The sequence below is a fragment of the Rhea pennata genome, chromosome 3, assembly GCF_028389875.1.
Source record: "Rhea pennata isolate bPtePen1 chromosome 3, bPtePen1.pri, whole genome shotgun sequence".
Lineage (NCBI taxonomy): Eukaryota > Metazoa > Chordata > Aves > Rheiformes > Rheidae > Rhea > Rhea pennata.
Genome location: NC_084665.1, coordinates 96858465 through 96871548, shown reverse-complemented (window position 1 = coordinate 96871548; position 13084 = coordinate 96858465). Strand labels below are relative to the sequence as shown.

General features: G+C 34.9%; 1 protein-coding gene across 1 annotated transcript in view; it reads left to right on the top strand.

The window, feature by feature from the left end:
• LOC134138905 (regulating synaptic membrane exocytosis protein 1-like) overlaps positions 1 to 7962 on the top strand; it is a 128319-nt gene extending 120357 nt beyond the window's left edge. Inside the window, exons 2-3 of the mRNA XM_062573094.1 lie at positions 6101 to 6314; positions 7915 to 7962. Of these exons, the coding sequence (XP_062429078.1) occupies positions 6101 to 6314; positions 7915 to 7962 (262 nt within the window). The remainder of the gene's footprint in view (positions 1 to 6100; positions 6315 to 7914) is intronic.
• Positions 7963 to 13084: the final 5122 nt, after the last annotated feature.

Below are 13084 nucleotides of genomic sequence, written 5' to 3'. Positions count from 1 at the left end.
ACCATTTTGTTGCTTTGGATTCTTCAGTGTACATGTATTGAAAAATATAGAAGTGATATCTTCTGTGTGGGTTGATATGCTGTTTTCTGGTCAGAAAGTATTATAGATTATCTCAGTATTCATTGTCTCTTCAGCTAATGATATAAATAAGCTATCTGAAATGCTAAGGTGTATAAGGTTCTTATACACATGAGTGTCCTTGAGGACTTACAGTTTTTAATAAGCACATGAAGACATGAGTAAACCTTTGCAGAACTGCACATCAGTATTTTTTATCAACAGTTTACACTGTCATGTGAAATAATGTGAATTTAAATGAAAATGTGATACATCCATGACATACAGCTCCAGAAGCATTTTGTGAAGTGCCTGTGAAAAAAAGGGGGAGAGAGGGACTCACCAAGTTTTCTTGGAAAAAGAAAACCCACGAAACCTCAATATATGTTGTAAACAAAACTGGTTAAGTCTTCCACTGTAGGCCTGAAAATTGTGTATTATTTCCTGTTTCTTACTGCCGGTGCTGGTGCTGACGTCCCATGCACTTGCAGTAAAGTATTGCAGCTGGCACCTAGAGTCTCCAAATGTAGTCACAGCCGTGGGGCGTGATGCACCTTGCCCAGCCGCTCAGCCTCTCCCTTTTAGCAGCAGCAGATACATTTTTTTTCATCATGAGATCTGACGGGCCCAAAGTTTCACCCTTTGTGTGATCTTTCTTTGATCACACACATACGTGTCACGTGTTTAAGTCTGAATTACCAAGTACTCTCACCAACAGACCCAGTTCATGGAGATGCAGCTATTAGGTTAAGAGTGGTTGCGAGGTCTGCACAAGTGTAGTGCAGCAACAGTGTTGGTGGAAGAAGCTGTCGTTCAAATTTCCTGACTTCTCTGTGCTAAGTTCTCAAATGCACTGCAGCATTCAGAGATATTTTTCATGAAGAGGAGAATTATTTTAATCCTATATGTGGAGAGGTCTTTCCTGCCTCGTAAACAGGTTTACTATAAAATAGGAGAAGGAGTAGTACTGAAGTCTTGGCCCACCAGGTTGTGCTGTTAGTAGTCTGAACAGGTCCAAAGGCAGAGGCACTTCTGTGTTTCTAGTGAAGGATGAAATTTCAAGAAAAAATTTTGTAAAGAGGTGCTCCTAGAGATTCCCAGTGTAATACATTTTACTCTGTGGAAACAATAATATATTAGAAAAGGTAAATCACACTTGTCCATTATTCTTGAAGCAAGAAATGTGCTAGAATGATGCAGAAAAAAATGAAGGAGCTTTTAGTTCAGCAACATTATTAAAATATTTTACATTTTATTAGATATAGATAAATAAGTTAGCTTAATTTTAAGCTTTATTTAACTCAGGAGTGTTTTAACCTTTTCTTACATTTATATCTGGATGAATACTTTTCTAGTGAGTTCAGATTTTGTATCTTTGACAGTCCTTAGTGATTTTCTTATGCAACAGCTGTTGGTAGAATTTGGATTTTTTAACCATCAGATATTAAGGAACAAATAAATGAATGGATTCTCTTTAGGATAGGATCAAAGATTAGTAGTTTCAAGTCAAAGACGTTTAAATTAAGTAACAGGAATGATCATTAACTTTTGTATACTCTCTGTTACAGTCCCTACCACCAAAAAGCTCAACAACAAAAAGCTTTTACAAAATAATGTTATTGGAAAGTGAAATCTGTAGAAAATACCAATTTCAAATATAAATCTTAGTATTTCAGTGAGAACAAAGTATAATTTTATTATTGTCAACATTTTAAAAATAAATAATTTAATTGTGTTTATTATGGTATTGTTACTTAACACACCTGGAAGGGGACTTTAAAATTTATTTGTGAATATGTAGTATAAAATGGGAATGAATTACGTTTTATACTTAACCTGTGATCTGATGTGTATGAAAAACTTTAAAACAAGTACAGTTTCAGTGCATTTTTCCCTCTGGCCATCTTCTGCCTCCTGTAGTATTTCTCACTTTTGAAGTGAAATTTCTATTAAATTTCTTCAGGTTGACTTATATATGTTCTGAATCATCAAGGATAAGTATTGATTCCTCTACCTTTTTGTTGTATTCTTTTTTGCAGAGGGGAATGAGGGTTTTTTATATTTTTCCTTTGTCATTGGAGGCCTGGTGGGAGAGGAAACCGCCCTTTTTTGGCTATGGCATTGACCTGAGTAGTATAGTTGAATTTTGGGGTGCTTGATTAAAAAAGACCTAAGTTTATGTACATATTCTTCTTACATAGTAGCCTATGGTTCTTCCTGTGAGAGGGGGTTGAATCCATATCTGCCAAAGGTTTTCCCTATTTCTTATGTCATTATATGCCATTATGAAGCGTTTAACCTAACCTGTAGGTGCTATAGGTATTCTGATTTTTTTTGCTCTAGAGAATATTTAAGTCTTCTGTATAAGCTAAGACTGTATATATAAGAGAAGTTAAGACAGACTTTGCTGCTGCCTTTTAGAACAGCCAAAAACACAGACATTCCTCAGAAAGGTAAGAAAGATGGTTCAGACCTTTCAAAAGAAGTAGTTGAACCACACACAGGATAGACTCTTTCTGCTTTGTAAAAATGTGTTTTATGTTACAACACTGGAAAATAACAGATTCTGGTGACCAAAATTCCTTTGATTTCCCTTAGAGTTGATAAGTTCATTCACTAATTCAAAACAAAGTAGCAGTTATTTACAGCTTAGCATAAATTAGGCATAATTTGAAGGACTGGCTGTCTTACAGCACTCTGTCTCTGTGTATAGCATGAATTAATCAACTAAAAACCCTGGGAGAGTGAAGCACGTCTTCTGATGACCTCTTCATCTCCTACATTAGCTAATAGCATTCAGATAAACCTGTGTGCAGGCTCCTGAAGTTTGCTGCTGTTTTCTTTCATTCCATTCCTGTTCAAGATAAAATGTTAGGATTTCTTCAGTAATGAAGAGTATGAACATGCAAGATAAGCACTTGTTTGCAGCTCTTAACATTGATGGAAAAAATAAAAAATTTATTAGGAAGTAATGTTTATATATAAACATTAAGCAACTATAAGTATACATAAATAATATATTGTTATTATATATTTATATTATATAAAATTATATAAATTATGCATTTTTATATATAAGTATATATAACCATTATGAAGAAGTAAAACCTGCTCTCAGTTAAATTTTGCTTAGTAGGTTGTACATTCATCTGCCCTTTGGTACACACAGAAGGGCAAAATATCACTGCATTAATACACTTTCTGAGCTTCATACAAGATCAGAAAAAAGATCAAATATATGCTGCCTAATTGAAAAAGGAAAAGGAACATGTATAGTGTTTTCTGCTATCTTCCCTTTGCCGCATTAGTAGAGTCAGAGCTTGCGTATCTTATTGCAGTGAAGGAGAAACAAATTTAGTTTCCATGGTTCCATTTTTGAATAAATCATTTGATGTAATAAGAAATTTACCTACAGACTTCTCTGTTGTGTAAGTATATTCTTTAAGCTGGTTAATATATGCATTCCTGAACATTTTCATTTTTTGTATACATTTTAAATAAGTAGCTGTTAAAGAATAGTAATCATACGTGTAATCCAATAATGTGGTACTAAGTTTCCTCAGTATTTTGCCTAATTCTTTTGACCCACTTTCCTGGTCTCACCAACACTGCAGATGTTTCTTGAGCAGGTTAACAGAACAAAAACAAAGCAACACAAAATTGCTACTTCTGCCAAGTTTTTCGTTAGCATAAAGCACTAAGCATAATACGTCATGTTTGTAGCGAGGGAGAATAGAATATTTGTCTTCTTAGCTTCACCTTTTACTATTTCTATGTCCTCAGAAGAGTGGTGTCCCAAAAAAGTCATTATTTTTAATGTGAGAGTTGATTGATTTATATAATTATGAGCAGTGGTATTCCTGTCCAAATTGAGTATGTATATTCGATCCTGATTTCTCTTAGTAAAATTTAATTACCATTTTTTAAGCTTGACTGTCATTGTAAAGTAAAATTGTCTACTTCACCAAAAGAGTGTTTAAGGGAAATATTGGTTATGTATGACTGACTAACACTGATTACTTGTGTCTTAAAACAAGTCCACCACCGAAAAAGAAATTGCTGTACAAATGTAGAATTCTCTTACTAGAAATACATTGGTTAAATGGTGTGAATCTCAATGCTAATTAATGGAGTACGTAGCTCAAAGCAGGTGGAGATGAAAGATATGATCAAGACTTCTATAGACAATACACCTACTCCTATCATTTATTAAACTCAAGACTGTGTTTCTATTAATAAGCTATTTAGTTGTTCATGGATTTTTAATGTTATCCATGGAGATGTAGATTTAATGCAACATCTGAAAATATTGTGGGGGAAGAGTCTGTAGTTCTCAAATAGTATGGTGAAAAGACTTATTTGTAAATGTACCCTATCTGTACCCTTATGTGCTGCATGCCCAAGCTCTTGACTTAAGCCAACAAAACTCCATCTCAGGAGTTGCAGTACTGTCCCAGTGCACCTGAAGAAAATTTTATTTCCTGTGTGATTTCATCAATAGTAAATAGTTAACAGAGTCAAAATATAATCCTTTTAATTTAGCTGTAAGGTGAGATTTCACATGATGACTGGGATGATCTACCAGCTAGCTGCTGCAAAAGGGGCAATCCTGCTCTCCTCTATTCCTTTCTACTTCTGGCTTCACCAGATCCCAGGTTCTTTTTTTTTTTTTCTTTTTTTTGTTGGATGTCAAAACCAGTTCATAAGAAGCAGCAATAGCACACACCAAGGAGCAGGAGAGGAGCTGGTCTGCACTTTTTGGAGGTGGCTAGCCCTTTAATTGGTTCCTCTGTGAAGCTTCACTCTTACAGCCAAAATCTCATAGCAATAAGCAGGAGAACACACTCTTCTCAGAAATAATGTTACATAACAGTAATGTAGATCTTCACATCATGGCAATATAAAGGATTTCATCTTTAATTGTCAAATTAGCATTATTTCTGATTTACAGAAGGAAAAGTGGAGAACAGAGGAGTGAATTCTCATGCCTGAGCTCAGGATTAGAAGCCAGCTCTTCTGGGAAGTAGGAAATGTTGCTGACTGGTGGGCATACTGTTGGGCTGTTTTGTTATTTGGGGCAGCTGGAAGAGAACAGCTACTCTGTGTTTATGGCTTGTTCATATTTTGAAGATTAGCTCTATAAAGGAATAAGACCTGTGTTTATGGCTTGTTCATATTTTGAAGATTAGCTCCATAAAGGAATAAGACTGAAATTTTTCATTTAGTAAAATTCTGCTTCATAACAAATTACGTAGTTGCCATTGTGGCTAATCTGGCGCTAGCAAATAGGCATAAGCAGTACCTGTAGTAATATCCGCACTGAACACCAGTTTTCATCTTAGCATTCTGTATACGTGTTAATGCGCCTATATACACCTATATACATCTCCAGTTAAGTTAAAACAAATGTCTGTAATGAGGGACAGGAGACAGGTCAGAGTTTTACCTTAAATAATCTCCCATATCTCTGTTATCAATACTAATAGAAGAGATTATTCTATAATGCTATAGAATATTAAGATGCAGATTTCACTTAGAAAATTGTTTAAAAATTCTCGTATGGCTAGTGTGATACTAGAATGCTTGTTGGAATCTTTAAGCTAAATATGTTAGTAATTTAGATTTTGGAAACCATGACCCTGGAATTAAAGCTTGGCTATAATTTCTGATTACAGCAGCTGTATAGATATAACAATGATGATTAAAAGACAAGGCAGATTTGCTCAGGCAATTATATTTTAACTTTTATTTTATATGTATTAGATAATTTTACTAGGGCTGTGCAATTTTGACCAGGTTTGCATATTCAGATCAGTTTCCGTTCAAGTGAAATGATTTTCTCACCATCTAAATCTGACATGAATACATATGCCTGTTAGCTTTTTAAATTTGTCCTATTGCAGTCTTCTAGATGCAGTGGGTATTTGATATGAGATGAAATGCACAAGAATATTAGGCTTAGTTATAAATTGGAAGAAAGAAATATACAGTAATTGTGTTTCCTTCCATTTGTGCTATATAAACTTTTTTCTCATCTATGCAGGAGGTTGCACCAGCAATTTGAAAGCTATAAAGAACAAGTAAGAAAGATAGGGGAAGAAGCCCGCCGTTACCAGGGAGAGCACAAGGATGATGCTCCAACATGTGGAATCTGTCACAAAACAAAGTTTGCAGATGGTTGTGGCCATTTATGCTCTTATTGCCGGACCAAGTTTTGTGCTCGATGTGGAGGTCGTGTCTCTCTACGATCAAACAATGTAAGTGTTCTGATGTGTGCTCTTAAGAAAAAGCTTCCTTGGCATTGCCAAACTACAGTTTGTTCATCTTAAGTTGATCATTTCATGCTTCATTTTGCTTGAACATTTCATTTATCGCTTTGTTATGAGGTAGGTATAAAGGGAATCATGTGTCTAATAATTGTGGAGATGCAGGATTCACAGAGTTAGTTAATTAAAATAAGAGAATGTGTAGTATATGTTTGTTCTGAGTGATGCTTGAAGAAAACATTCTTGTTTTGGTTAGAATGAAAGAAAAAAAAACTTATGTTTAGTTAAAACTCCATATTGAGAAATTCTGACTGTACTCTTATTTTGTATCTCTTTTAAAAACGTTCTTCGTGCATATTCTTAGATTCCTTTTATCTGTCATCTTTTGATTAAGAAAAAAAAATCTCTCTTACCACCTTGAGAGTGTAATGTCAGTATATTTTTAATTTAGGTTGAAAGTGAAACTGCAGATAAATCTGGATTAGGTATCGCACTTTAAGGCAGATGAAATTTGTCTTTCTCCCTCTGACTTGTATGCAGTTAGCTGCAGAAACTGTCCACAAAACTGCAGGCTGCCCTGGGGTAGCCCCCATCCAGATAGTCCATTACGAGGAACTGGCTATTTGCATGTACGTCATTGGCAGGCTCTATATTTGGAAGGCCATTATCCAATGTTTGTTTTTGGCTCATCATCTAGTACCATGGTGTGTTATAAAACATTTTACAAATACCATTTTACTGTATGAATACTTTGTTAGCTGTCTTGGGATGAGATAACTTTCTGCAGAGGGCTTCAAGGTGCCAGTCTTTTGTATGGGAAGCTCACCTTTTTATATCTGTACAAGTACAGTAAAAAGTGATTATGAAATCTATTGTAGATAATTACATTCACTAGAGAACTAGTTTATGGCCTTTTGATTTTTTGGGGGCTAAAACTTAACTGAATAATTGCTTCTGAAATTTCATATAGACCAAAACAAAATGACTCCGAAAAATACCATTTTATCTTTATTTTGGGAGCTTTCTCTAAGCCTGATGTACTTGTGAGTGCATTAACTTAAGCTAAATTAACTTTCTGAAAAAGTCATGTAGGTGTGATGGGTGTAATTTTGATATATTCGTATTTTAAGTGGATGCATTATATTGTATCACCTGCAGGTGGTATCATTAGAACAAGTCTGTGAAAATCTTGTTTACTTTGATATATTAGGTTATAATATTAATTGGAATATATCAAGGACTGCTTATCTTTACTCAGAAAGAAATTGAACTTATTTTAATTATTTTTCATCTACTTTTGCAAGTCACAGAAACTGTGAAAGTTTCCATTCATTTGTAACTTCTATAGTGCTTGTTATATTGTTCATACTTCTATGTTGTTTGGGAGGGAACTATGTTTTCTACATATGCAATGGTATAATCTTTTTATTTAAAGCATTTTTTTGGAAACTTATGTTTTTAGCTCTTTGTAGAGAGTTTATTAGAATTGCATTTCTTTGAAATCTGCCTATTAATACTTGCCTACTTTGTTCTTTTTCTCTTCTTTTTTCTTTTCTCTTTTTATTCTGCTTCCTTGGATGCTTTCCCAAAGGAGGATAAAGTGGTTAGAATCCATGCTTTTTATCATTTATTATTATAATGTTATTAGATAACTGGGAGACATATTCATGTAAAAAACTGAACTGAAATTCTAAAACGATCCAAAGGGGAGGGGGGAGGAGCAGCAAAACTCACAACCAGACCCCTCCCATCCCCTTGCTGAATGAAACCTCTAAAGATAGCCCAGCAAGAAAAGCTAAGATTGTTCTTAGTTTTTGTGCAGTTGTCAAAATTAGGACAATGGAAACAATTCATTAAAAATTGAGGATTATTTATCCCAATAGACTAAAAAGTAGAGAAAATGATAAAATATAATAAAGCTTTATCTCATAAAAGTGACTTTGAGTAGTCATCTGACTTTTTGCGTGCAAGGTCCTTCCATCTGCTTCAGGAAATCCAATTTAAAAATTTTAAATGTAACGTTACATTGATTTATATTACTTGCTGTGTTTCACTTCTGGCTGCAGCAAAAATTCAGAGAATTCTTCTGAAATCATCCTTTTGATTTTGCATTTGAAATATTTGCCCAGGTAAAAGATGACCTTTTAAAGCCAAGCATAGAAGTAGTGAGTAAGATGGAGTGAATCCGTTGTGAATGAGTAAGGATAACATTTCAAAAAAAGGTAAAACTGCGTTGGGACCAAATGCAATAGTGGTCTATTCAACATTCATGCCTGTGCTTCTTCAAAAATAGGTCAGTGTAGTTCTCCCTTCTTATCTGCATCCTGTGTGAAGAGAGAATGGTGGCAGTACTTGAGCAGGAGAGTGCATGTCATCTGCTTAATGCCTGTTCTCAGGCAGGTCTGGAAAAGGCATTCTGGCCTTTTAACTTGGAGACTTAGTGGGAAGTAGCTAGCTTCACTGTCTCTTCAGCAGAAATCAGTGTGAAGTCATCACAGCCCAGCATAGCTTTTAGCTTGCAGATGATGTTGCTATGCTTGTTTTATGAAGTGGTGGTATTCCACAGCTAATATCATAGGACAGCAATAAACTGCAATTAATGCAAAGCTTACAGAAAAATGCCTTCTCTCACATCTGTACATTGTAATATTTTTTTACGCAAGAATGTTCTGAGAACAAGTTTGTGTTGCCTGGCAGCGTGAAGGGGAGCTGGCAGCTCGTTCAAGAATTCAGTTTGCTTCAAGTGCAGCAGCACTAACGCATGTACTTTATGTTATCCTAGCTACAGAAGTTGTTTTTCACACCAGTTCATGATAAGGTGCTACCCAAATCAGGGAGGATGAATAACTATGATCACCAGAGTCAGTAACATCTGTTAAAGACAGCTATTTACACGGAAGATGAAATGGTTCCCCAATGTCTGTCTCTGAGTTGTTTTCTGTTTTGTTTTCTAGTTCCTAATGGACATGGTTGTTTTTCTAATGGCTATGAAATATGGCTTGCTACGGTTTCATTCCACTGTTTTCTACGTGCTGCTCTGAACAATGTAGTGAAACAACCCAGGACCTCTGATCTTTTCCATTCTATTAGTCTAAATCACTTAGGCTAGAGTGAGAGAAGTTTCCACTTGATATTGATTTGTTTCTGAAGCAGTGCATCACTGAGACTCCACTGGAGTGTATTAAAAAGCTAGTGCTCTTGCAGCAGAAACAGCTTCGGTATCAGATACAGCAAAGCTTTTAAGTGCTTAAAGTGCCGCCTGGGTACAATTTAGCCACCGAGGTTTGGGAGAGCAGTCCAGGTGAACCTGGACTGTATATTCTGGATTTGATGAAGTGACAATTTAGGTGTTTATCTTTGACTGATGCCATTTGAAACGCAGAAAACAGGCCTCACAGCACTTAAGCTCCCTGAAAATGCATACTGAAGACACATCTGACTCATTTGGATTGTCCTAACTTCAGTTAAAGAAATCCTTGTTGTTCGCACTTGCCTTGGTTTAGGTTTCGCCATCGCTGAACTCCAAGCTTCCACGGGCCAAGAGAATGCCCTAGTGACATACATGAAAATATCATTTATACCTTGTAATGAAGCTGAGCCACATCTCGTTCACCACTGAAAAATTATGAGGGTCAGCAGGAGATTATATGGTAGTTGAGCCTGATTATGTGAGGAGCATAGGGAACCTTTTTATAAAGTACAATTGCTTTAACAGTTCCTTTCCCTGAAAGCTAACAGACCATATAGTATAAATTAATTCAAAAGGTGATTAAATAACTGGCAGGTAATGTCTTTTATAAGCAGAACAATTGGTATAATTTATGTAAAGCAACACCAGAAAAATATTATTTGTTAGTTTTTTTCAGTGGCTCAACATTCCTGACTAATCTACATGTAGGTACAAACCCTTCTTTATCTATTGAGTTTAACATTAGTAAAGAAGTTTGATATATGTTTAGATGACTCTTGTTCTCTCCATGTGAATTTTTACCACCATAAATTATATTAATATTAAAGCTTGTGCAACAAGTTCCTACAAGCTAGGGGTTCCTAAGTTGGAAAGGAGAGTGAATTGTGAATTACCAAAGTGCCAACCCCGGAAAAAGTCAAGCATGACCTAGATTCAAGATATTTCCACCAAAAGTGGAGATTTAAGTCAGTGATGGTAGTCCTAATGAGACCTCGCCTTAGATGTTGTGTACCATATGTTTACATAAAAAGATAAATTCAAACTGTGACAAGTACAAAGTCATACAAAGGATGATCAAAGAATGAACAGTTCATCATATGAGAGCAGACTAGAGAGAGGCAAAAGCTATAGAAATTGTAACTGATATCTAGAGATACAGTAAGTTTTAATAAGCAGTAAAAATAACCATTAAACTAGAAGACAGTGAATAAGTAAGACCAAATGCATGTAAATTGGCCACAAATGCTTTTGGCTAGGAAAAGATTTTTGCAGTCGGTAGCAGAAAGCTTTGGGAAAATCTTTACTATGACTCATAGGAAGGAAAAAAAGAACTCAGTAAAGTTCTAAAGGCAAGTTTAAGAAAGGATTTATATGATGTGTTTGCTCGTGACTGCAGGGGGATGTGTGTGATCCCTTTAGAGGTCCCTTCCAGCTGTTACTCTTAGCTAAGATATTTTTTTAAAAAATGTGGTATAGATGAATTTAGGGAAAGCTTCTGGAGCCATTTTTTAACTTTTAAAGTAAATACCAAATATATTTTAAGGAGTGCTTAAAAAATAGAGACCAGAAATTAATATATACTGTTTTTTCTCCCTACTTAAATTAATAGATGACATCCCAAAATATTAAATCCTTGTAGTGGGAGTCAGTATGCATCCTGGTTTTATTACAAGAATTTTGTGATTACAGTGCACTTACAAAATTGATTGACAGTAGCTGATACATACTAGTGGTAAATGAGGCACATACCTTTTAATGATTCTTATTTGAATATGTCAAAAGGCATTACTAAATATGTATTTTAAGTTCTTGCATGTACTTTGGTTAGCTTTTTGTGTTTTTCACCCAAGTCAACTCTTTCGTCACACAATTGCAGACAAACTACATTTAGTGGGAACATTTTCTGATGAGAGGACCATTCATTTAGTTACTAAATTCAGGCTTAAATTTAGTCATTCAGTGAGAGTGTTCACTGTGTTCATACTGTCAGTAATAATGTCAGCAGTGGTAGTGTTTACTGAAAATATTTGGTGATTGTATGGTGTATGGAAAAAATACAAGTGTCGTCTTCATTCATATTACTTTAGTATTCAGAAACAGTGTTAATGTTATTATGGCAACCTGTTCATAGTGATAGGTTTGTTAATTTACTTGTTTCCTTTTTATTCACCCTTCTCTCTAATGTGAATTTGCAGTGTGAGCAGGGCAGTGGAGAAATGGGCAATATGTCTGGCTGTAGTTCCTCTGCAGTTTGGCAAGGAATGGACAGAAACTTGATGCAGTCCTCCCAAAACTGTAGCTACCACTGCTTGTTCTTTTCTTTAATGTAGTTGTGCTAGAACCTTGTATAGCAAAAGACATCTGATAATAAAACATGACTTCGAATTGTTCCTGTAAAATTTTTTTTCCTAATATTTGCTTACACAGTGCGGAAAGATAAATTTCCTTTATAAACACCTAGTGCATGAAGATGTGCAACTCTTGTTTCCCTCTTCTTAAGGAAACAGAGATACACTTCGGAGTACAAAAGTAATCTTGAATGAGAAAATACAGTTTCTTCAAATCAAAATTAAAGTGTTTTGTGAGTTGAGGTGGATGTTTTGAACCATGTGAAATTCATACAAGACTGTCAGAAAGAATTAGGTGGAAGATTAATGCCTCAGTGTAAGCCACATATTTTTCTCTAGAAATCAGCCTACCATCTCATAGACAATCATTACATTAAGATTGCAATTTCTGACGAAATTAAAAGTGAAAATAGATGGGAGCAAATGATGATCCTTAAAAATAGTTGTATTACCATTCTACATTTTTTTTCCAGAAATATTGGTGTGCAGAACAGAGCAGTTTGATGACTCATTTTTCTATTTACATATATAAAGGATGATTGAGAGGAAATCAGGATGTGAAATACATAATAGATAAAAAGTGATTTAACTGAACTTTGTGCTATGTGATCGTGGAAAATAATGTCAACTGTCAGTGCTGAGATACTCAGGACTGACATTTCTGATCTAGTTTTGACTAAAATTATTTTCATTTTATTATTATGTCACTGATTTATACTCTGAAAGACAGACACCTTGGAAACATTTCTCTAATTGTATGTCAGCTGTGTCTACAGGGAGTTTGTCGTTTAGTTCCTTTAAGTTATATTTAAAATTTGTTTACATAATGGCTTGCTAATTTAAACCTTAACAACTTGGATGCGTATGCTATGCAATTCAGATGTGTACTAATGGTTTTACCAGAAGTTTTTAATACTGTCAGAACAAAATTTCTGGATTGTCAAGAATGTTTTTTCACATTTGCTTTCACAGAGGTCTTACGTCAAATTGTCCATTAACAGGCTAATTTATGTAAGTAAGTTCTGACTAACACAACAGTAGCACCAAAAATTTTTCCTCAAAAGAAGGTAAAATTACATGGAAAATTGCAAAGTGATAGCAGATAAGTTATCTCTCTGTAGCATTCAACATAATTTGTTTCCTAAAAGATTTAGTTTTCATATGCATCGGGAAAAAAACACTGCTTTTCAATGGTCCCTCCCTAAAAGTGCTACTTTCAGTGG